Source organism: Palaemon carinicauda, chromosome 24 (assembly GCF_036898095.1).
Source record: "Palaemon carinicauda isolate YSFRI2023 chromosome 24, ASM3689809v2, whole genome shotgun sequence".
Classification (NCBI taxonomy): Eukaryota; Metazoa; Arthropoda; class Malacostraca; order Decapoda; family Palaemonidae; genus Palaemon; species Palaemon carinicauda.
This window is the reverse complement of record NC_090748.1, coordinates 69361286-69384098: the sequence shown is the minus strand read 5'-3', so window position 1 is coordinate 69384098 and position 22813 is coordinate 69361286. Positions and strand designations below refer to the sequence as shown.

General features: G+C 44.8%; 1 protein-coding gene across 1 annotated transcript in view; it reads right to left on the bottom strand.

Moving 5' to 3' along the window:
- The window catches only part of Ac13E (Adenylyl cyclase 13E), a 286840-nt gene that overhangs the window by 201470 nt on the left and 62557 nt on the right, over positions 1-22813 (bottom strand). Inside the window, exon 4 of the mRNA XM_068348168.1 lies at positions 3412-3549. Within this exon, the coding sequence (XP_068204269.1) occupies positions 3412-3549 (138 nt within the window). The remainder of the gene's footprint in view (positions 1-3411; positions 3550-22813) is intronic.

Genomic DNA, 22813 nt, shown 5'->3' with positions numbered 1-22813 from the left:
CTCGTAGTACCTCCTCTGAAACACATATGGAGGAGGTAAGAGCTTGGAGGACGAGTTGGAGCGGAGAGAAGAGGTGGAACCAGTTGCCTGAGACACAGCCTTCTGTTTGGACTCTTCAGCTCCTTTGACCAGGGCAAAGCTGCACTGGTCCTATGAAGTTTCTGAGTGCCATACAACTGGTCAAGGACCGTTTCTTTTCCATCCAGGGGGGCTGCCGATGAATCTGGAAGTCCACTGATGGAACGGATGCAGGCTAGAACTTGCCAGAAGGCGTGTTCCGACTCTTTCCTCTCATCCTCTGTAAGCTTAGGGATAGCGGCTGCTGGCAGAGCGTCGTCCTCAACATCACTCTGCCCTTCCACGTCCAAGCTCTCATCCATAGGAGCCCGGCGTGGGTCGAAGTCGTCAACTGTATCGACTGGGGATATAGGAACTACCGGGGAGGTGCTTGCTTCCGGCTGCCTGGGAGGCAGTAAGGAAGAAAGTCTGGCCGAGGATTTGGGGATGGTTAACAAATCCTTCGGTTCCCTCCAACGAGGCCGGAGATCCTCTGTCCCCAAGGGCCTAGAGGACTCCATCGGCTTACGGGTGGAAGGTAAGTCCATTGCCGTACGGGATGAATCCCGTCTGATCGCAGGTCGTGCCTCATTAGACACTATCTCGACCGGTAAAGAAGGAAGGGAGTCTCCATAGAAAGTAACCCTATCCTCCTTGGGGGTTGAAGGATGAATCCTTTTCCTTTCCCCCTTTGGCCTGGCCTGTGGCGTCTTGAACTGCAGGCGGCTACCCTGAGGTTCATGCCTAATCTCCTCCAGAGGTCTTTTGCGAGGGGATGATCGTCTCCCCTTGCCTGAGGGGCCCACCTATGCGAGAACTCCCGATCTCCTCCTAGGATCGGAGGGAGGAGAGGACCCCGGGAAGAGAGGCGGCGACAAGGGAATCCTAGGTATATCACCTAAGGACTGGGAGCGGGGAACGACTCCCTTCATGGCTTAGCGCATTACATTAAATAAGTTGCTAAGCCACGGGGAGGTCACGGGCTCCTGTGGAACTAGGGGGAAGGTCCTTAGGAAAGGACTGCCCCCGGGTTTAGGAACCTGGGCAGGTTCCCTAACCCTCTTGTCTGATGGAAGCTTCCCTACAGGCAAGATAGGCACAGGCCTACCCTTAGGGATAGGATCTGGGCTCGGTTGCATAGGCGACCATTGTCTCTGTTGAGGCCCAAGAGGCTCGAGAGACTGATTATGAGCGCCAAGATGATCGTGCGCTCTTGCACCGAACTGTTGGTAGGCGGAAGAGGGCTCGCGCGGGCGCCTCTCCCGATTTTGTGCACCTTTTTTGCGGTCTTGGAGCGCATGAGGTTTTTCGCGCACCTGGCGCGCATAAGGTTGCTCGCGCGCATGGTGCGCAAGAGGATGTTCGCGCGTATGGTGCGCAAGAGGATGTTCATACATATGGAGCCCCATATGATGAACCTGCGCGCCATGATCGCAATTTTGTTTGCGCGCACCAAGGCGGTCGTGCAGGCCGAATCGGTCGTGCTCGCCAATTTGGCCGTGCGCGCCAAATTGGCCGTGCGTGCCAACTTGGTCGTGCGCACGAGAGCTCTCAGGTTGTTGAGAGAACTAACTGCTACGCTCACCCGAAGGTTTACGATAGCTTATGTTGTGTGAGCGCGAATGATCAACACAACGAGAGTTTAAAAACTCTGTCATAATAAGAATGACTCTGGTCACGAGAACCCGAAAGTTCAGCGTGAACTGTGTTGCGTGAACTCGAAGGAACAACGCCACGAGAAACTGGTTTCTCTGTCACGAAACACCGAAGTATAAGCGCGACTAGAGTTACGAGAGCCCAAGGGTTCAGCATAACTCAGGTTACGAGACCCCGGAGGGTCAGCGTAACAAGGAATCGAGATTCCTCTGTCACGAGATCCCAAAGGATGAGCGTGACTGACGGTACTAGAACCCAGAGGTTCAACGTCATCGTCATTACAAGAGCCCGAGGGTTCAGCTAAACAGAAACCCAAAGGTTTCAAGTCGCGAGAGCCCGAAGGTTCAGCGCGACGAAGACCCGAAGGCCTCCTGCTGTCATGAGAACCCGCGGGATCAACGTGACTAGAGTCCGAAGACTCACGATCACGCCAGCCCGAAGGGTGATCGTCACGAGACCCCGAAGGGTCAACGTGAGGAGAACTAGCAGGTTCAAAAAGACGTCTCCTCACAGCCCGAGGAGGAGAACACCCGGGGTAGAGAGGGGTTCCCCACCCCTCCACTCTACGAACCTCCGGAGAGGAACGTACAACAGACTCCACCCGAGGGGGAGACTGAATAAGATCGACAGATAAATCCTCCGCAGAGGAGGAAAGTTCACCAGAAGGAGAACTATGCTTATAACAAGGTTCTCTTTCCGCCCCTGGAAGAGAGCCTAAAGCGTAAGGAGATTGCCGATGCACAGAGGCAACCTTCTCTCGCGAACGAGAGATATGTTCCCTCGAGGGGGAAGCTCGCCTTGGAGAGAGCCTTGCCACCGCCCCTGGTGGGTTAGCTAACTCCTCGGCGTTGGAACCAGACCCAAGGTCTGGCAAGGAACAGGTGCTCCCTGGAGGAAGAGAAGAGCCGACTCACTGGGGGAGCCGTCATCCTCGTCTATCCCACAGGGTTGACCTTGAGTCACAAGCCCTGCGCTACTGCTCGACCGTACCCCGGAAGGGCCTAGTCGAGGATTAGCTTCGGGCAGAGATTTGGGCGTAGAAGAAGCAGAAGCCCGCGATTTCTTTGATTTCAAGGAAGACCCCGAAAGTGAAGATTCGCGTTTAGACTTCTACTTCTTCTTACACGCAAACCTCTCCCACTGGGAGGCAGGCCACACCCTACACTCGGAACAGGTGTTGTCCCGCAAACACTGAGTTCCCCGGCAACCCGGGCATAAAAGATGTGGGTCTGTCTCCAAGGACGACATGAAGGTGCCGCAGCGGCGGCCCTCAATCCCAGGACATGTCCGCATAGCGGGACAAACATACACACAAACACACACAAAAGAAAAAGGAAAAGCAATAAAGCCAAGGCAAGTTGTTAACGGGAGAGACGGCATGTCTACACTCTACCGAGCCAAAAGTAAAAGTAGTTACTGAGCCGACAGGTGTGAGTGAACGGGGTAGCTAGTCGACCCCAACCCCCTCCCACTAACTAGGGGATGATGTAATTATCCTTCACTAAAATTGTCTTGGCTGGTTTTCAGCGTTGCCGAAAGTAATACCCTAATAAATAGCAAAGATTTGTATCTGTGTCAGAACAATTATATTTTGAAAAAAAATAACAATGAAGAGTAAACTGAATTTAATACAAACCAAATGAAGAAACAAGAATAATAATGAACTACATCAGCACATCTACCTAGTACAACACTTACTTCAATGCAAGTAGCAAACACAGCCACAGCGGAAAAATCTGCACTAAGTTCTGGGCCACGGAGGTGCAGGGCATATGGTAGAAGGCTCACAAGTATCAGCGTTACCGACATTATAACTGAGAGCAACAACTGATGGTTCTGTAAACATGTAAAAAATCCTCCAATTTTACAAACATAAAACGGATAAAAAAATAAACACAAATCACATGGCAATAATATGGTATGAAGAGGTTACAAAGCCAAATAACCCATCATAATTTTAGAGTGAAAACTACAAATTTCAAAAAATTTGTATTTTTCCTAGATATATAAACCTAAATCATTTAATGGGGTTACTTCTGGTTTCCTTTTCAATGGCCAGACAATAAATAACAAATTGGTAGATTACGTTGTGTCACGTTGCTAGGCAACTACTGTCAATTATGCTTTCTGTTTGTATCAAGCTTTCTCTCACAACACCTTTCTGGTCAAAGACTTGCAGGGTGGTTGAGACAGGACCTTTGGTAAATGACTTAAGTTTGTATAGCCAGGAAAGATACAAATTGTATATAATTCCTATGCAAATACAAACTTCCAAGTCATTAAAAAGGAGAGTCTTCCTCAGGGTGGAGGAAGTCTTCCTGAAGTAAGTCTGCCCTTCTCTCACGAGATACAATTACTGTAGTAATAGTAAGAGATCAAAATGAATTATTTGTGAACAGTGTTACTGGCTCGTACGAGGCAGGGTCTTCTGTTCTCTTCCAGAGAGCTTTGCAAAGGGTGAAGTGATATGAATATCAAGTGGCTTGTAAATTTCATATAATCAATATATCGCCAATATTCAGCCAAGCAAACACAAGGCATTCTTACCTACATTAATAAGATTTTTAAGTGAGGGCTTCAAGTTCGATCAAAATTGCCATTCACTTTTATCCTCATAGACAGCCTAATAATGAAGAGAGTAACTGATATCTGAGATAGAAGCAGTTATTTGTCCCAAGAGAGCTTACATTAGACTATTTGTTGTGCACAACAATAGGTCCTATGGAAAAGGTGTCTAAGGACCTGTGTGCGCAATCTTTAAGGTAGTAGTTCGTAAAAGTGGTTTGTCTCTTCCAGACTCCTGCTTTTACAACTTGAGCTACTGAGTGGATTTTGAGGAACGCTAAGGTTGCGGCAAACCCACATATATCATGTGCTCAAGGGGGAACACTTGAAGACGCTTCCCGAGGATAAAGCCTCTCATGATGGTTTCTCTTTACCAGAGAAAAATGGGGTTTCTCAAAACTTTCTTTTTGGAACACCCAGTGCTCACAGATTGGAGAATCTAGGCCTAAACTACTGCATCCTTTTCAGATAATTTATGTACTCCTCTTACAGGACATAGTAACATATCATCCGGGTCATCAGTTACCTCTTTGAGAGACAAGATCATAAGAGTCAAATCTAAAATCCTTTTCAACTGGATTTTGGCTTTTGGCCACAAATTCAGGAACAAAAGAAAGATAGTTCTCTTCATCCTCTAGAATGTGACAAAAGATGAGATGTACTGTACCATGCAGTTCACTCACTCTCTTGGCTGGAACTAAGGCAAGGTGGAAGACTGTCTTTAAGGTAAGATCTCTGTCTAAGGCTCTACTCATAGGTTGATACTGGGCTTTCTTTAAAGCCCGTAGACCTTAGTCACATCCCAGGAGGGGGGTTTTAGTTCACGAGGAGCGCAAGACTGCTCAAAACTCCTCATCACGGCATAGATTTCCCAAAAACCTGAAAGGTCCAGTCGTTCCAGTTAGAATACTTGGCTTAAGGCCGAGTGGTAGCCTTTCACGGCAGTAACTGAAAAGGGCTTCTTGTTCCTTTTGAACACTTAAAAGTCTGTAATCAGGGGAATAGTGACTTTGAGTGGAGCAATGTTCCCCTTACAACAATGCCTTAAAGGTAGTGGGTTGGCCAAGGCATCAGCCACCAGTTGAGATACTACCGCTAGAGTGTTATAGGGTCCTTTGGCCAGACAGTACTACATTGCATCCTTCTCTCTGGTTACGGTTCATTTTTCCTTCGCCTACACATACACCGAATAGTCTAGCCTATTCTTTACAGATTCTCCTCTGTCCTCATACACCTGACAACACTGACATTACCAAACAATTCTTCTTCATCCGAGGGGTTAACTATTATAGTCTAATTGTTCAGTGTCTACTTTCCTCTTGGGTAAGGGTAAAAGAGACTCTTTAGCTATAGTAAGTAGCTCTTCTAGGAAGACACTCCAAAATAAAACCATTGTTCTCTAGTCTTGGGTAGTGCCATACCATCTGTACCATGGTCTTCCACTGTCTTGGGTTTGAGTTATCTTGCTTGAGGGTACACTCGGGCACACTATTCTATTCTATTTCTCTTCCTCTTGTTTTGTTAAAGTTTTTATAGTTTATATAAGAAATATTTATTTTGGTGTTGTCGTTGTTCTTAAAATATTTTATTTTTCATTGTTTCCTTTCCTCGCTGGGTTATTTTCCCTGCTGGAGCCTCTGGGCTTATAGCATTCTGTTTTTCCCATTAGGGTTGTAGCTTAGGAACTAATAATAATAATAACACCAACCGCTACTGCGGAAGACTTTTGGAAACATCAGGAAAGCTGCTTTGCAGTTGGCTTTGAAAAGCCTTTCTTTCGGAAAAGACACTTGATAGTCTTCAGCCGTGAAGGGATAGGCAATACAGTATACTGCATCACGGAATTTTCTTATGTGAGGTTGGAGTGGGTTTGGCCATTCTGGAAGTTCTCTTGGTGCTTCCGTAAGAAGTTCCAACAGGTCTGACTACCACTCTGTTGCTGCTGGGACGGGAGAGCAATACATCAGTTTATGATTCAGGTGGGTGGCGAACATGTCCAGAGACAGGGAACCCCACAAAGTCACAAGTCTCTTTGACCCTAGAGGAAGTAAAGACCATTCTGAACCAACTGTCGTCCCTCGACAGCCCAGATGGTCAGCAATGACGTTTCTCTTCCCATGGATAAACCTCGCCAAGAAAGAGATTGCCTGGGACTGCATCCACTTGAGAATCTCTACTGCAAGGTTGCATAGCAGGAAAGAGGCAACTCCTTGTTTGGAAATGTATGTCACTACTGTGGAGTTGTCGCTCATCAACACCAAGGAGTGACCTGTCAGCCTTTCCGAAGTGGAGTAACAATAGTTACGTCACTTTAATTTCTAGGAAGTATACATGAAAACTCCTGTACTCCTCCGACCATAGGCCCAATATCTGTTCCTTTCCCAGATGAGTGCCCTATCCCTGGTGAGATGTATCTGTGAACAGCATGAGCTGTGGGGAAGAGCCTGACGAGATATTCCCACTAACAGGTTCTCCTCATTCAGCAACCACAGGAGGTCTAATATCACCTCTTGAGGTACTTGCAGCAGGGTTGCAGAGGGTAGAAGGCTTGTGACCACTGGGTCTTTAGAGTCCACTGCTCTGAGTGCAGATGCAATCTTCCCAGGGGAACAAGTTTCTCTAGCCTAAGAAAGCTGTTGCCCAAGTTCTGAACCTCGCCACTCTGTCTGCAGCACGGAAGGCTTTGACTTGCACTGAGTCTATGTCCATGCCCAGATACCAGATGGACTTGTTGGGGACATGGCTGGACTTCTGCAGGTTCAGTTAGATCCCTCACTTTTTACACAGATCAAGAAGTAGGTCTCTGCGTTTCAGCAGGAGAGCTCGAGAAGCCAGTCATCTAAGTATCACAAGAGCCTGATGTCCACAGCATGTGCCCAGACTGAGATAATGACAAAGACTTTGGTGAAGAACTTGGGGGCTGTAGACAGGCCAGAGCACAGCATCCTGAACTGGAACAGCTTGTCTCGAAAGGGAAACCTTAGGTACTTCCTTGAGGCAGGATGGATGGGGGCCTGAAAGTAAGCATCTTTCAGGTCTATGGTCAGAAGGTAGTCCGTCTTCCTGATGGCCTAGAGAATGGAAGTTGGTGTCACTATCTTGAACCTTGTCAGCAAAATGGAAAGGTTCAAGAGGGAGCAGTCTATGACAGATCTCCAACCTCCCATCAGCTTCTCTACCAGGAATAGATAGCTGAGGAAGCCATGGGAGTCGTCTAAGACATTCTCTACTGCTTCTTTCCTTAGCAAATTGGAGACTTCCTAAGACATTCTCTATTGCTTCTTTCCTTAGCAACTTGGAGACTTCCTAAGACATTCTCTACTGCTTCTTTCCTTAGCAACTTGGAGACTTCCTAAGACATTCTCTATTGCTTCTTTCCTTAGCAACTTCGAGACTTCCTAAGACATTCTCTACTGCTTCTTTCCTTAGCAACTTGGAGACTTCCTAAGACATTCTCTACTGCTTCTTTCCTTAGCAACTTGGAGACTACCTCTGCTAGGAGTAGGTCTTTTGGAGAACCTTTCGTATATTATGGTTGGAGCTGATTCCTGGTCAGAGGAGGTGGACAGTCTATGAAGGGGATCTGATACACTGAACGAAGGACTTCTACCCTCCAAGAGTAGTCCCCTAAGTCCTGCCACCTTTGCCAAGTGTATTGCAGGCATTGACTCACTGGTGGTAAGCTGGGGAACAAGATCTCCCTAGCGTGAACTTCTGCCACCACATCCTCTTTGACCAGAGAGATGTCCTGTCCGACAAAAGGCAAGTCTAGAATTCTGCCTCCCAGGATGTTGTGTGTCCGTGGGAGGGAGGAGACGTCTCTGCTGAGTGGGTGGCTTTAAAGACGAGCTCTTAGCCTGTTTCTGAGGAATGGTCAACCTTGGAGCCACTGCTCTGCATACTATAGGGTTTTGTCCCACACTCCCTAGCTTCTCGATAACATTAGTCAAGTCCGAGGATGGAAAATGGGAAGGAGAGTTAATCTGATAGGAGTTCCTAAGAACTGTAGTGTCTCTTTAGGGGAGAGCTGTCAAGAACATTTTGCTAAGATAGCGTTGTGCCTCTTCAAAACACAATTTCCCCAAAGAAAAACATTCTAGTGGAGGAGGAACTCTAGGGCCTTCACGCCAGATCTTGAGAGTTCCTTGAACTGATCCCGCACAGACTTGTGTTTGAGGTTTCTGGTAACAGTAAAGGAAGAGAGTGCCCCAGACCAGTGGTCTATCCAGGAGCAAGTCTGAATGGCTGATATGGGTCCAACTACTTCCATGTTTGCCAATTTTGATCCTGAAATTGTGGCTGATAAGTTCGATAGCCTTTCTACTAGAAATGATGGTACTAGGTTGGCCACATCTGGGTTAATGAGAAGAGGGCTCTGAAACATCTCTGGCACAGCAGAGTTGAATTGAATATAAAATTTAGGCCTTAAGCCCAGCACTGGAGCATTAAAGGCCATTCAGTGCTGTATAATGCAAATTAATCAACCATACCTGTACTCTCACAACATTTGGTATGATTTTAACTTATAAAACCAATCACACAACTTTCATACAATAATATCTAAATGTAAAATAAGAAGGGATTAAAAGGATTAAAAAGTAAATCAATAAAACTAACTAAAGCTCGTAATATAAACCAATACTCTCTATAAACTTTTTCAAGTTCAGAGTATTACAATTTTCCCCCAGTATATCTCAAAGATTTGTCCTGGAGAAATGTATCTTGCACTGAAGATTAAAAACAGGACATTCCAATAAAATATGTTTGATATATATTGTCACTTGACAGGTATTACAAAGACGGGACAGTCTCCCTGCACCACTCTTCATCAAATAATTGTAGGTTGCACATATATGGCCAATATGCAGTCTAGTTAAAATTATATCATCCCTCCTACTTGTAGAATTACAAGATGACCATTTATCCCCGGAAGGGTGCATTTGTTTCAATTTTGCATTGGTGGTCAGTTCAGACCATCGAGCCTGCCCCTTATTCTAACAGTGAAAATGTATCTTGCTTTCAAGGTCTTAGGAATACTTATGGGGGATAGATTAAGTAGCCCTTAAGCTTCTTTGCTGCCTTATCTACTCGTTCATTTCCATCCACCCCAACGTGGGAAGGGACCCAACAGAAGTGAACACTGACATTCTTCCTAGACGGCAGAAGTACTAAACAATCCTGCACCCCTTATACTAGATGATGGCCAGGCATAATTTGTTTCATTGCGAATAAAACGCTATTGGAATTTGTAAAAATTGTATAAAAACTATTTTGATTACCATTCCTAAAAACATATCAGACTGGGAGAATTATTGCATACCGCTCAGCAGTAAATACTGAACAAGAGGATGGAAGTTTCTTTCTAATAACAATATTCCCCACCCTAACTGCACTTCCAACTCCTGCAGCCGATTTGGAGCTATACGTAAAAACATGTTTTCCGTGATGCTGATTTGAAAACTCCCTTTTCATTACCTTACTGGGTAAGGTATTTATCCCTCCTGCCATAAAACATACTTAAACCGGTGGATTACACCAAGAGGGAGACTTGGGATATCTTACCTCTGCTGTAAACAAACCTTCTTCACTGGCATCATTTTTCAGCTGTACTTCCAAAGGCTTGGGCACTCTTGATCTGTTAAGAGCTCGATCTAAAGGAGCCCTAACATATTTACTGTTAGGATTGTTTCTTATAGCGAGGGACCTAGCTAAAAACCTTAAACTCAACTCCTCTCTGCGGATGGAAATTGGACCCGTGCCAGAATCCACATACAGACTATCAATGGGAGATGTTCTGTATGCACCAGTGCAGATGTGGAGCCCCATATTATGAACACCATGAAGTTTTTCAAGTAAAGTCTTAGTAGCCAACCCATAAATTTGACATGCATAGTCTAACTTGCTTTGCTCAGACACAAAGTTGCATAAATTCTAAGCAAAGTTGTTCTATCAGCCCCCAATCAAAATGTGATACAACTTTCAAGATGTTTAGTGATCTTTTCACCCTAATGGATAGATCAATCATATGGGGACCAAAGGTCATTTTCTTGTTGAAAATTACCCCAAGAAACTTTATATTCTCCTTATATGGCAAAATACTATCATTTAAGAAAAGGGTGGGGATCTCTTCTCTTTCACGAGTAAGAGTAAAAGGAATGGCTTTGATCTTCTGCGGAAAGAACATGAATCCCCAAGAATTTGCCCATACAGAAGCAGCCTTTATAACAATTTGAAGCTTTTGGCATGCTTGTAGTGTAGATAATCCACAACAATAAATTGCAAAATCATCAACAAATAGTAACTCACGTATGCCAGGAGGTAGGTGACTCACGAGACTATTGATAGCAACAGCAAATAAGGTCACAATCAGTACGCTGCCTTGGGGGACACCTTCTTGCAAGTAGGTTGAAGATAGTTCTGACCCTACTATTACTTTAATCAATCTGTTTGATAAAAATTCTTCAATAAAAGAAAACATATGTACTCCTATATACCATGAGGCTAACTGCTTTAAAATACCTCCCTTCCAGGTGGTGTCATATGCTTTTTCGAGGTAAAAAAAAAAAAAAAAAAAAAAAAAAACTTCCAGGTGGTCTCATATGCCTTTTCGAGGTAAAAAAAAAAAACCTTCAAGGTAGTGTCATATGCCTTTTCGAGGTCAAAAAAAAATAAAAAGAAACCCAACACCTGGTTTTGGTTAGAAAACGTATTTGAAATTTCCCTTGATAACATCAGCAAAGGGTCTAGTGTACTTCAATTCTTCCTAAAACCAAACTGCGTTTGATAAAAAGGTTTTATATTCTAGATACCACACAAGTCTCTTGTTGATCATTCTCTCCAATAGTTAGCATATGCAACTAGTCAGGGCTATAGGTCTATAACTAGATAGCAGTTGTGGGTCTTTACCAGACTTGTGGCCAGGAATTATAATTGAAGACTGCCAGGAATCAGATGTATGAGAAGCCCATAGACCATTACAGGTTTCTAATAAAAATTCCTTAGTATCCACTGGGAGATGTGAAACCATTTCGTATCGGATGCCATTCTCACCGGGGGCAGTCAAAGACGAGCTAGAGATAGCATTTTGCATCTCCTCCATACTAAAAGGTAAGTTAAAATCTTCAGTATTGGAAGAAGCAGGAGGAACAACAGATGATGTTGCTCTAATTCGTTGAAATGCCAGGAATAATTGTCAGCACTTGATACATGAGCGAAGCGCTTAGCAAGTACCTCTGCTACATCTTGGGGGTCAGATATATCTTTTATTTTCCCTTAATATTGGTAAAGGTCTAGGAACAAATTTACCTTGAAGTTTTCTAATCTTGTCTCATATTTCCTTTGAAGGAGTTTTGGTAATGATATTAAATACATATTTCCTCCAAGATGCTCTCTTTGCTTTTTTAAAAGTTCTTTTTTGGTGCAGCAGAGGCATTGGCGGTAGTTTTGATGATCCACTCGCTTTTAACGAGTTCTTATCCACAGAGACTTGAGTGTTCAAGAGCCTAAGTGTGTCCTTAAGTCTGGTTGGAAAGGATCACATCAAACCTGAGTCTGAGACTCTGAGACCACGGGAAGGAATCATCAATGCTCGACCGTCTGTTAGCAGTGTACGCTAAGAAAGGGTTATTTAAACCTCTTAAATGGTAGATTGGACTCACGATCTTGATGAAGTGAGAGGCTTCCGAGCTCGATACCGGGGCCTCAAGGGGTGTTACATCAGCAAAGCTAATACTCATGCATGCCAAGAGGTTTTCCAGGGAGTCATCATTGGTGATGATATTCCCAGGGAGAATATGCTATCTTAACATAGCTCTTTACTTTTCCTCTAATATCCTTCCTTTTCCTTGAGTAATAACGTTCATCTCTATATCCTGATCGGGAAGTGGAGGAGTTGATATATCTCTCGGAACTCGTTTTATGAGGCAAGAGAGAGGATTCTCAGCACTCTTCCATCTTGAATGCCTATGGCAAAGCCACATCTACGTTATCTGCCGATCCGTTCTTCTACATCTGATGAGGGAGTGATCCTCGGGAAGGGGGAAAACTTTCCACGCCCCATATCCATTTTTTTTACTGTAAAGAATTATCTGTAAGAGAATTTATTCAGAGGAATGCTTATCCTGATAATCATGACCATCAGACCGAATGTCAGAATGCGGTCTATCTGGACAATTAGTGAGTTTGTTTCTCGCATAAGACACAGGGTCTTATTTGCGTAGGATGAGGTTTCATCTCTCTGGTTCCTGGCCCTAAGTTTATAAAACACCGGGGGAACTGTGAACCTACTGTATGTGGTAATGCTCTAGCACACCATCTGATAGTGGGTAGATGTATAGTCACATTCATTTTAGCATCTTCATGACAAGGAGGAATATTCTCACGCATCAAGATAGCTAGTGTTCAGTGATGTCACAACTCATAGGGATGACAACTTGTTTGAATCTGTCGGGAACTAGCAGTTTGGATACGTCAGTGCTTTCAAATTTAGGCATCTGAACATTCAGCCTGACAGCATTCTTAGAAAAATTTCTTGGAATAGTAGGAATAGTTACACTCAACTTCCCAACTTTATTAAGCTTGTAAGGAGAAGCCTGCTTGGAGCCTGAAGATTGTCAACTCTGGTGGGTGGGACACAGACGAAGCGGTCCGACCACCCTCATAGTAGAGAGATGACATTTCTTGAATTATTCCAGGCACTCTTTAGAAGAGTTTTCTGTCCAGGCCCCTAGGTGTACTTGGCATGCCTATCTCGTTAATACGAATTAGAGACTGGTAATCAGTATCTTCCGACAAGGCTGCTTCAGTACAAGGGGAAATGGCAGGCTCAACTCGATTGCCCTTTTGGGAACAAGGGGAAGCTTTCACTGTTCTTAAAGAAGACACTTATATAGGGGTGAACATTTTATCTGCATGGTCTGATGTATATAACTCCCCATTCAGCACACTCTTGATAACATATTAATGAAATTGTGGCCATAATCCTCCATGACAGAAACCCGAAAGGGATCCTGACACGACGAACTAAATGAGAAGATAGCGTTCAATGCCGAATCTACCTTTCGTTTGTTCTCATTGCTAACAGATGGTGAGGGAAGAGAACGATTGCTCCTGGCTAGCTTCTTACAGCAAGGATGATATCTATCCCACTGGGAAGATGAACAGACTCTACAATACTCACATGGAGATTCCATTTAACATCTTTTCCTCCTACACGAAAATACCGGGTGAGGATCCACTTCCACCAGGCTCATGAAGGTACCACAAGGGTGACCATTACAGCCTGGACAGGAAAGCATCACAATCGACATAGTCAAGAGGCATACACTCTTAACTCACAAATAATGAATCAGCAAGTGACTAAGAATATCAAAAACACAATCATTAAAAAGGCAAAGAGCAGGCACTGCAGTTGTCTGATCATAGGAGTGAAGGCAGGTACGTTCGACTACCTTCCCACCCAGCAACATAGCGTGACGAAATCCACCGATTTCTTTTATGATGGTCTGGTTGTAGAAAACAAAACCAGAAATAGACCCATTAAACGACTTAAGAAGTTTGTATCAGCGTAGGAATAAATTCAACTTCTGGCCTCAGATGGCCTGCAACTAATTTTACCTAAAGGAATGCTCTTAAATAATTTTCTCCAATTCCCTTCATATCAAAATTAAATTTATCCTCTTCACACCAAATCTTACCATCTGTGTAAGCAGGATGGTTAAAACCCAAGTTGAGTAAATATTTCTAGCTAGAAATATGTATCTATACAAATACTCATAAAAATTTCAGACTATGATAGAAGTTCTAATCTGGCACTAAATGTGAAGTAGCCTCTATAATTGGCATTCAGAAAAATCTATTTTCATAATAAATTAGTAACATATAAAAGGTCAAAAACAACATTCATGAACTATTCTTTTATATGTAACACACATGCAGATGCAAAAGTTTGAAGCAGGTTTCTATAAGGATTTTTTTTTTAAATGAGCCTGTGAAAAATTAAAACACATTTCATAGAATACAAAACATTACAGTATTTTACATTAGCTTAAATTAAGGTCTACATTCTAAGACAAACAGAATATTAAAAATGGAGTTTTTATGATAAAACAAAGTTTTATGAATACTTACCTGGCAGTTATATATACATAGCTAATTATCTCTATTTCGGCAGAATTTTTCTAAAACTAGGCAACCGCCTTGTGGTGGTTGGGTGGTAACACCCGTTAAAGGGTGGTAGGAGGAATCATTCCCGTTTTCTGTTCTTCAGTTCATCTATGCCCGACCTGTCTCCTGAGGGGAGGTGGGTGGGCCTTCGAATGTATATATAACTGCCAGGTAAGTATTCATAAAACTTTGTTTTATCATAAAAACTCCATTTTTATGAATAGAACTTACCTGGCAGTTATATATACATAGCTGATTAACACACTTGGAGGAGGGTGATAGACAGTAACATCGTTGGGGAAACAACCAAAAGAGTTGTAGGATAAATAAACACCTTGATTCCTTACCTGCTAAGGTAGCTGACTTCAAAGGTTCCTGCCTCTTGAGTCGCTTTCCCTTAGGAGTGTCAGCCAGGATGTGACCTGCAGTGCTGAAAACACTCAATCGAGTCTGTCAACGGGGTGAGACCAAGAATCTGACTAGACTTCAGGACTACCTATTGCCCAAAATAAAAAATCGCAACTTTACCAAACCAACCACCTAACATTTGCAAAGTAGATAAAAATTATCTAACGAGACTGAGGTGACTGTACACAAGTCGAAGTCCTCAGACAACCAATAAAAAATACACCAACCTATGTACAAGTAAAAAAAAATAAAGTTGAGGGGAGGTAGTAACTCCTTTGCCTAATACAGAAGCCGTAGCTACGTATGGTCCCAAGGTATAACATTTCTCATAATCCACCCTCACCTCTCTGAGGTAATGAGAGGCGAACACAGAGTTGCTCCTCCAGAATGTCGCATCCATAATTTGACGGAGCGACATGTTCTTGCGGTAAGCAAGCGAGGTCGCAATGGCCCTCACTTCGTGAGCTTGCACTTTTAAACGTCCGAAGTGTTCCTCCTCACACAAGAGATGCGCTTCTCTTATCACTTCCCTCAGGAAAAAGGACAAAGCGTTCTTGGAAAGGGGCTTTTGAGGATCTTTCACAGAACACCACAGGGAGCTAGAAGAGCCTCTCACACTTTTCGTGCGAGACAAGTAGGTCTTGAGGGCTTGTACTGGACAGAGCAGCCTCTCTTGCTCTTGACCCACTAGGTTGGTCAAGTTAGGAACCTCAAAGGTCCTCGGCCAGGGCTTAGAAGGGTTCTCGTTCTTAGCGAGAAAGTCTAATCTCAAGGCACAAACTGCCCCATTCAGATTGAAGCCTACCTGTTTTTCAATTGCATGGACTTCACTAACTCTTTTAGCTGTTGCTAAGGCCAAAAGAAAGAGGGTCTTCTTGGTAACCTCCCTAAGGGGAGCCTGTGAGATGGGCTCAAATCTCTTGGTGCACAGAAATTTAAGAACCACATCAAGGTTCCAAGAAGGGGGCTTTAACTGGGTCTGCTTGGTCGTCTCAAAAGACTTCAAGAGGTCATGTAAGTCCTTATCGCGAGACAAGTCCAAGCCTCTATGCCGACAGACGGAAGAGAGCATACTTTTGTACCCTTTGATAGTGGACACAGCTAGCTTAGCGTCCTGTCTGAGGTACAACGAGAAATCCGCAATCTGGCTCACAGAGGTAGTGGATGAGGAAATCTTGTGCTTCCTACACCAAGCCCCAAAAGTCTCCCACTTGGACTGGTAGACCCTCTGCGAAGAGACCCTCCTCGCTCTGGCGATAGCTTTCGCACCTTGCGCTGAAAAGCCTCTCGATCTGACGAGCTTCTCGATAGTCTGAAGGCAGTCAGATTGAGAGCGAGGGGGTTTTGATGATATCTCTCGAAGTGGGGTTGTCTGAGCAGATTTGGACTTGCAGGGAGGCTTCTTGGAAAGTCCATCAACAAGTCCACCACCTCCGTGAACCATTCCCTCATCGGCCAGAACGGAGCTATCAGGATCATCCGTCCCGAATCGAGGAGGGCGAATTTCCTGACTACCAGATTGATGATCTTGAACGGGGGAAAAGCATAAGTGTCCATCCCCGTCCAATCCATCAAAAAGGCGTCTACTGCTATTGCCTCTCTGTCCGGAACTAGGGAGCAATAGATGGGGATCCTCTTGGATAAATTGGAGGCGAAAAGATCGATGAGGGGTCTCCCCCACAGCCTCCAGAGACTCTGACAGACCTGTTGGTTGAGGGTCCATTCTGTGGGAAGGACCTGCCCTTTCCTGCTGAGCATGTCCGCCCTCACATTCTTCTGTCCCTGAACAAACCTCGTCAGCAGGCTTATCCTGTTCTCCTTCGCCCAAAGAAGGAGCTCTCTTGCTGTCTCGAACAGAGACAGAGAGTGAGTCCCTCCTTGCTTCCTGATGTAAGCAAGAGCTGTGGTGTTGTCTGAGTTGACCTCCACAATCTTCCCAGACACCAAGTCCTTGAAGGCCTTTAGCCCCAGAAAAATGGCCATCAGCTCCTTGTTGTTGATGTGCCATCCCAGCTGAATTCCTTCCCAATAGCCTGAGACCTCCTTGCTTCCTAGTGTTGCCCCCCAGCCTGACTCTGATGCGTCTGAAAACAACACTAGGTCTGGGTTCTTCTTGTGTAAGGAGATCCCTTCCCCTAACAAGGTTGGGTCCAGCCACCACTTCAGAAGAGTCTTGACTTCTATTGGAATGGGGAAGGAAAAGGAGTCTTCCTGCATCTTTCTGTTCCATGTCTTCGAAAGAAAGTGCTGAAGAGGCCTTAGGTGGAGTCTCCCCAGAGAGACAAACTGTTCGAGGGAGGATAGAGTCCCCAGCAAACTCATCCACTCCTTCGCTGTGCATCTCTTCTTGTCCAGGAAAGTTCTGACTTTTACGAGACACTTGGTCTGTCTTTCCTGAGAGGGAGAAGCCCGAAAAAGAACTGAATTCAGAACTATCCCCAAATAGAGAATAGTCTGATTCGGTCTGATCTGAGACTTCTCCCTGTTGATGACCAGGCCTAGATCTTGAGCCATCATAAAAGTCTTCCGTAAATCCTCCAGACATTTCTCCCTCGATCGTGAACGAATCAGCCAATCGTCCAGATAGAAGGATATCCTTATCCCCTCCTGATGCAGCCAACCTGACACATTCGCCATTACCCTGGTGAAGACTTGAGGAGCCGTGCTGAGACCGAAGCAAAGAGCTCTGAATTGGAAGCACTTGCCCTCCATTACAAATCTCAGGTACTTCCTCGAAGTCGGATGGATGGGGACATGGAAATATGCGTCCTGCAAGTCGAGGGATACCATCCAGTCCCCTGGACGTACTGACGCCAGCACCGACTGAGTCGTCTCCATGGAGAACTTTGTCTTCTCCACAAATACGTTGAGAGCGCTGACATCCAGGACGGGTCTCCATCCGCCCGAGTTCTTGGGGACCAGAAACAGGCGATTGTAAAAGCCTGGGGAGGCTAGATCCCGAACCGGTTCTATTGCCCCCTTGTCTAGCATTTGGTTGACAAGGTCTACTAGGGCCTTCTGTTTCCCAGGATCTGAGTACTGGGCTACTAAGGCCAGCGGAGCATCTGCGAGAGGTGGTTTTTTCAGAAAGGGGATCTTGTATCCTTCCTTGATGACTGAGAGGGACCAGGTGTCCGCCCCTCTCCTCTTCCAAGACTGCCAAAAACCTGACAGTCTTGCGCCTACTGTCTGGAGGAGACGAACTTCATTTTCTGGAGCGAGGTCTGAAAGAACCCCTGGTAGATCTTGGTCCTGAATCTTGCCTTCTCCCTCTAAAATCTGGTCTTGAAGTAGTCCTGCCCCGAAAGGGCTGCTGGAATCTCCTTTCCTCCCGTTTCAAAGAAGGAGGGGCTGCCAAGGGCTTACGAGCAGAACGAGATAAAAGGTCTTGGGTGGCTTTTTGGGCCAGAGAACGCGTAATGTCATTAACCAGGGACTCGGGAAAAAGATGTTGAGAGAGGGGGGCGTAAAGAAGCTCAGACTTTTGAGCATTGGTAACAGACCTAGAAGCAAAAGAGCAAAGCAGAGCTCTCTTCTTTAGGACCCCAGCTGAGAACAGAGCAGCCCCATCTCTGAGGGCCTTATCCATACAGGACATAATACTGGTAAGGTCCCTAGATCCTTCCATCTGTTCAGTTTTCCTTGCGAGAGTCCCAAGCGACCAGTCTAGGAAACTAAAAACCTCAAAGGCTCTAAAAATACCTTTGACGAGATGATCCAGCTCCGACATCGACCACATGACCTTGGCTGAGTTGAGAGCATGCCTTCTAGCAGAGTCCACTAAACCAGAGAAGTCACCCTTGGAGGAGGAAGGCACTCCCAGACCCAAAGGTTCTCCAGTTGCATACCACATACCCGCTCTTGAAGCAAGACGAGCTGGTGGAAACGAGAAGGAAGTCTTAACTGTTTGTCTCCGCTCCATCATCCAGTCATCAATCTTCGTGAGAGCCTTCTTTGCGGAGATAGACAGCTTCATCTTGATGAAGGCCGACTGTTTCTTGGCCTTCTTTCGGTTAAATTGGGACTGAGGAGATTGAGGGGCAGCAGGTTGGAATTCCTCTCCAAAAAGTTCAAGAAGGGAGCGAGAGAGAACTTTGTAATCTCCCACAGCGTCGGCAGGATTATCATCGTCATCAGAAACATCCTCGAGGTCCTGATCCACATCTGCAATATCCTTCGAAAGAGAAGGATCCTTAGAACCCGACAAGGGCAAATCAAAGGCATCATCCTGCAAAAGACGGGTTGCATCCTGGAGTCCCGCGCTAGAAGAATCCTTGGGACGAGAGGCAGTATCGTCCCGAAGAGGCAGGGTGGTATCGCCCTGGGATCGAGAACGAGAGGCAGAGTCGTTCTGTCGTCGAGAGCGAGAGGCGGTATCGTCGTGGCGGCGAGAATGAGAGGCGGTATCGTCGTGGCGGCGAGAATGAGAGGCGGTATCGTCGTGGCGTCGTGAACGAGAGGCGGTATCGTCGTGGCGTCGAGAACTAGGGTCGGTATCGTCGTGGCGTCGTGAACGAGAGGAGGTATCGTCGTGGCGAAGCGAACGAGAGGAGGTATCGCCGTGGCGAAGCGAACGAGAGGAGGTATCGTCGTGGCGAAGCGAACGGGAGGCGGTATCGTCTTGGTATCGAGAACGAGAAGCAGCGTCGTTCGATAAGGTATCGTCCCGGTATCGAGAACGAGAAAACGTATCGCCCTGGTATCGCGAAGAAGTATCGCCTGGCGAAAGCACACATTCCTCATCCTGGCGTAGAGAGGGAGAAGTTTTCTTTAAAGAAGAACTCCGTTCTCTCTTAGAAGCAGACTTCTTAATCGGCAACGAGTCGTCTTTACGTCTGTCAGACTGGGCGTGAGGGCGGCTAAAGGCTTGTACTAAAGTCAAAAGTTGTTCCTGCATGACAGACATAAAGGATTTAGCAACATCAGCTGGGTCTTGCGGACCCGAAGGGGGGGGGCTGACGAATAACACTCGTATCTTCGGCAGCAGGCTTCGTCCTTTTCACAGGCACGGAGTCGAAATCATCCTCCGACGGACAAGGTTCATAACTGCTAGAACCGGGAGAGAAAGAACGAGACCGTTCGTCGCGGTTCCATCTCCTCTTAGTAGGTCTTGAAGCTTCATACTTCCATTTACGTCTGGACGAATTCGGAGAAGAAAACAACACATCCGACACGTCTTTCCCGTGACGGTCAAGAGCAGCCTGGGAATCGACAACAGGACTGTCTGAGGCGACGGCTGACCGAGGGTACGTACCTCTCACCCCCTTTCGGTCATCGACGTACCTTCTCCCTTGGTCCTGGGAGCTTGGTAGAGGTCTAGGCCTAGGGGTATGACAGATTCGGTCAGTCGCCACCTCCACTGCACTAACACAAGCACTTTCACTTTCCTTACCTTTAAAGGCCTCCAGTTGTTCTTTAATGGCCTTCAACTCGGCCGCCAGGCTAGCGTACCGAGGGTCATCCGTAGATACGGAACCTGTAGGAGGTGCAGGAGTTACTACCTCAAGGGAAGGATCAACTTCCAAAGAGGAATCAATAATAGGATCAATAGATAAATCTACGCTAAGTTCGTCTTCCTTACCACTAACAGACTTAGACTTAGACCTAGAAGCTCTCCTAACTCTATCGAGCTCTAGCTTACGCACATAGCGTTTCATAATTAACCAATCTTTCTCATCCAAAACCTTACATTCCCCGCACCTATTATCAAGGGCACAAACAAAACCCCTACAATTAGAACAAACTGTGTGAGGATCTACCGCCATTTTCGGTAGTCTCACCTTACATTCCTCATTCGCACAGATACGGTAATGACTCTTTTCACTCATAATGAAAAACAGCAAAAAAAGCTAAGAGAAAACAAAATACAACGATCGCCAAAACCCCAAATCAGAGTACTTCACCAAAAAAGCAGACTGGTACACCGAGCAGGGAAAGCGAAGAAAAACTCTTAATGACGGACCAACGTGTTGTCGATCCGGCCGGCAGAGATGAACTGAAGAACAAAAAACGGGAATGATTCCTCCTACCACCCTTTAACGGGTGTTACCACCCAACCACCACAAGGCGGTTGCCTAGTTTTAGAAAAATTCTGCCGAAATAGAGATAATTAGCTATGTATATATAACTGCCAGGTAAGTTCTATTCATAAAAATTATTCTTTTTTAATTTTATTCTACCTTTAGTAATTACAACTGGCAGTGTTCAAGACAGGTTTGCATATATGAAGCTGATGCTTAATAAACCTAATGGCTATCAAGGAATACAAGGTAGTATAATTACAAATCAACAGTTTTTATACCGTAAATGTAAAAAAAAAATAATCTAAAATTTAACATGTATGTTCAAATACATCTTTTTGTACAATGGAGGGATGTGTTCAAACATATGAGAACTTGATAGTGATTAACTTCAATAATATTTCCTACTTAAAAAAATTTAGAATAAAATCTTTAAAAAAAATGTCATGAAAACTCTTAGTAGTAGTTATAATGACATTTTAATTGCCATAAAGTGTTCCTAGTATATGTCATTAAAATGAAACGAAATGGCAGTAAGCCAGATGTATTGTGAAAGATAGAGTAAATCACAAAGTTTCACGTAGCTTCCAGTCTCATCGTTCATCTTGTCTGATTGAGTTGAAGAAAATTAGTAGGGGTGTCAGGCAGAACAAACATTATAGGTAATGCTCTGCAAGAAATATTCTTTTAATCATGTGCTGTGTTGTATCACAAACATACCACTCACATAGAACTCAAACACTTGGCCTTCAAATGTCAATATCACTGAAGTCTTTGTCTAACTGGAGCTAGGAGCCACAGTACATAACTGCGTCATTTTTTATACCTGCACCACTTCAAAATTGATCTGGTTTTCCTAGCTTGATATTAAAAAAAAAAAAAATGCTAAAATAAAAGTCTAGTAATTAAGCATGTGCTTCAGTTACCTGATAATTGGGTAGATTTTAGATATGATGAAGTTTTAATAATAAAATTTATTACGCATTTCTATAATCACCTGAGAATCTGGCTTATTAGAACAATTAGCTTAATGTTAAATTTTACCCTAATACTCAAGTTCCCATGTTCTTCCACTTAGAAGCCATGACCCTCTAGTCTTATATTGTGTCAATATAGCAGTGTATGGCGATGAAAATGGCTTGGGTACTCCATTTACAGCTCTTTTTCAGTCCACAAAGTCTAAACATATTCAACAGCCTCTTGACACCATCACTAGTCAGTAGGGAGGCATGTAATGTACCTCAGGTGAGTGAAGAAATTTTATTTCTATGAATCCCAACTGAGGTTCATTTAGCTGAACCCCACTCTCTGAAGGTGGGTTAGAGAGGGAAAAAAACTAATCAATTTTGTACCTTAGTCCTACATACTTATACCAAATAATTGAGACTCACCTCCAATGACAATAAGCTTAATAGTAACCACCGGAAGCTAGCAATTCTGTAAAAAGTCTCATCTTTGCCTGGCCTATAGAGTCAGTATTAGGTTCCAGCTGAGACAGTTCACTTGTACTGAATCCAAAGAGAACACAGTCAAATCAGGCTTACAACTGATCAACCCGCCTAGAAGGTACCGGCTGAAAAATGTGAGGTGACACTCCCCAGAGAAGAGGGAGAGCACAACAGGAATGATGAAGGTAGAAACAAAATTCACCTTCACATGGCCTAAGGATCCACCTGACTGAACCTTAATGCAAGTCATAGGATGAAATCTGTCACTCCCTCCAGAAAGAGAAACACGCATGCTAGAATTTCCAAGAAACTATGCGAGAGGCCTCCTGCAAGGCTACGAATGCTTCTTCCTTCTAATAAGTGCCTGAAGAAGAGAATAGGAGGGGTAAGGAGTTGGTAGAGGAGTAAAGAGAGAGCAAACTCACTCTCCTTCCCTTACAAACAGTTTTTCTTTGCTACCAGAGGTTCAGTAGTTCCTCCTGATCATGCACAGGT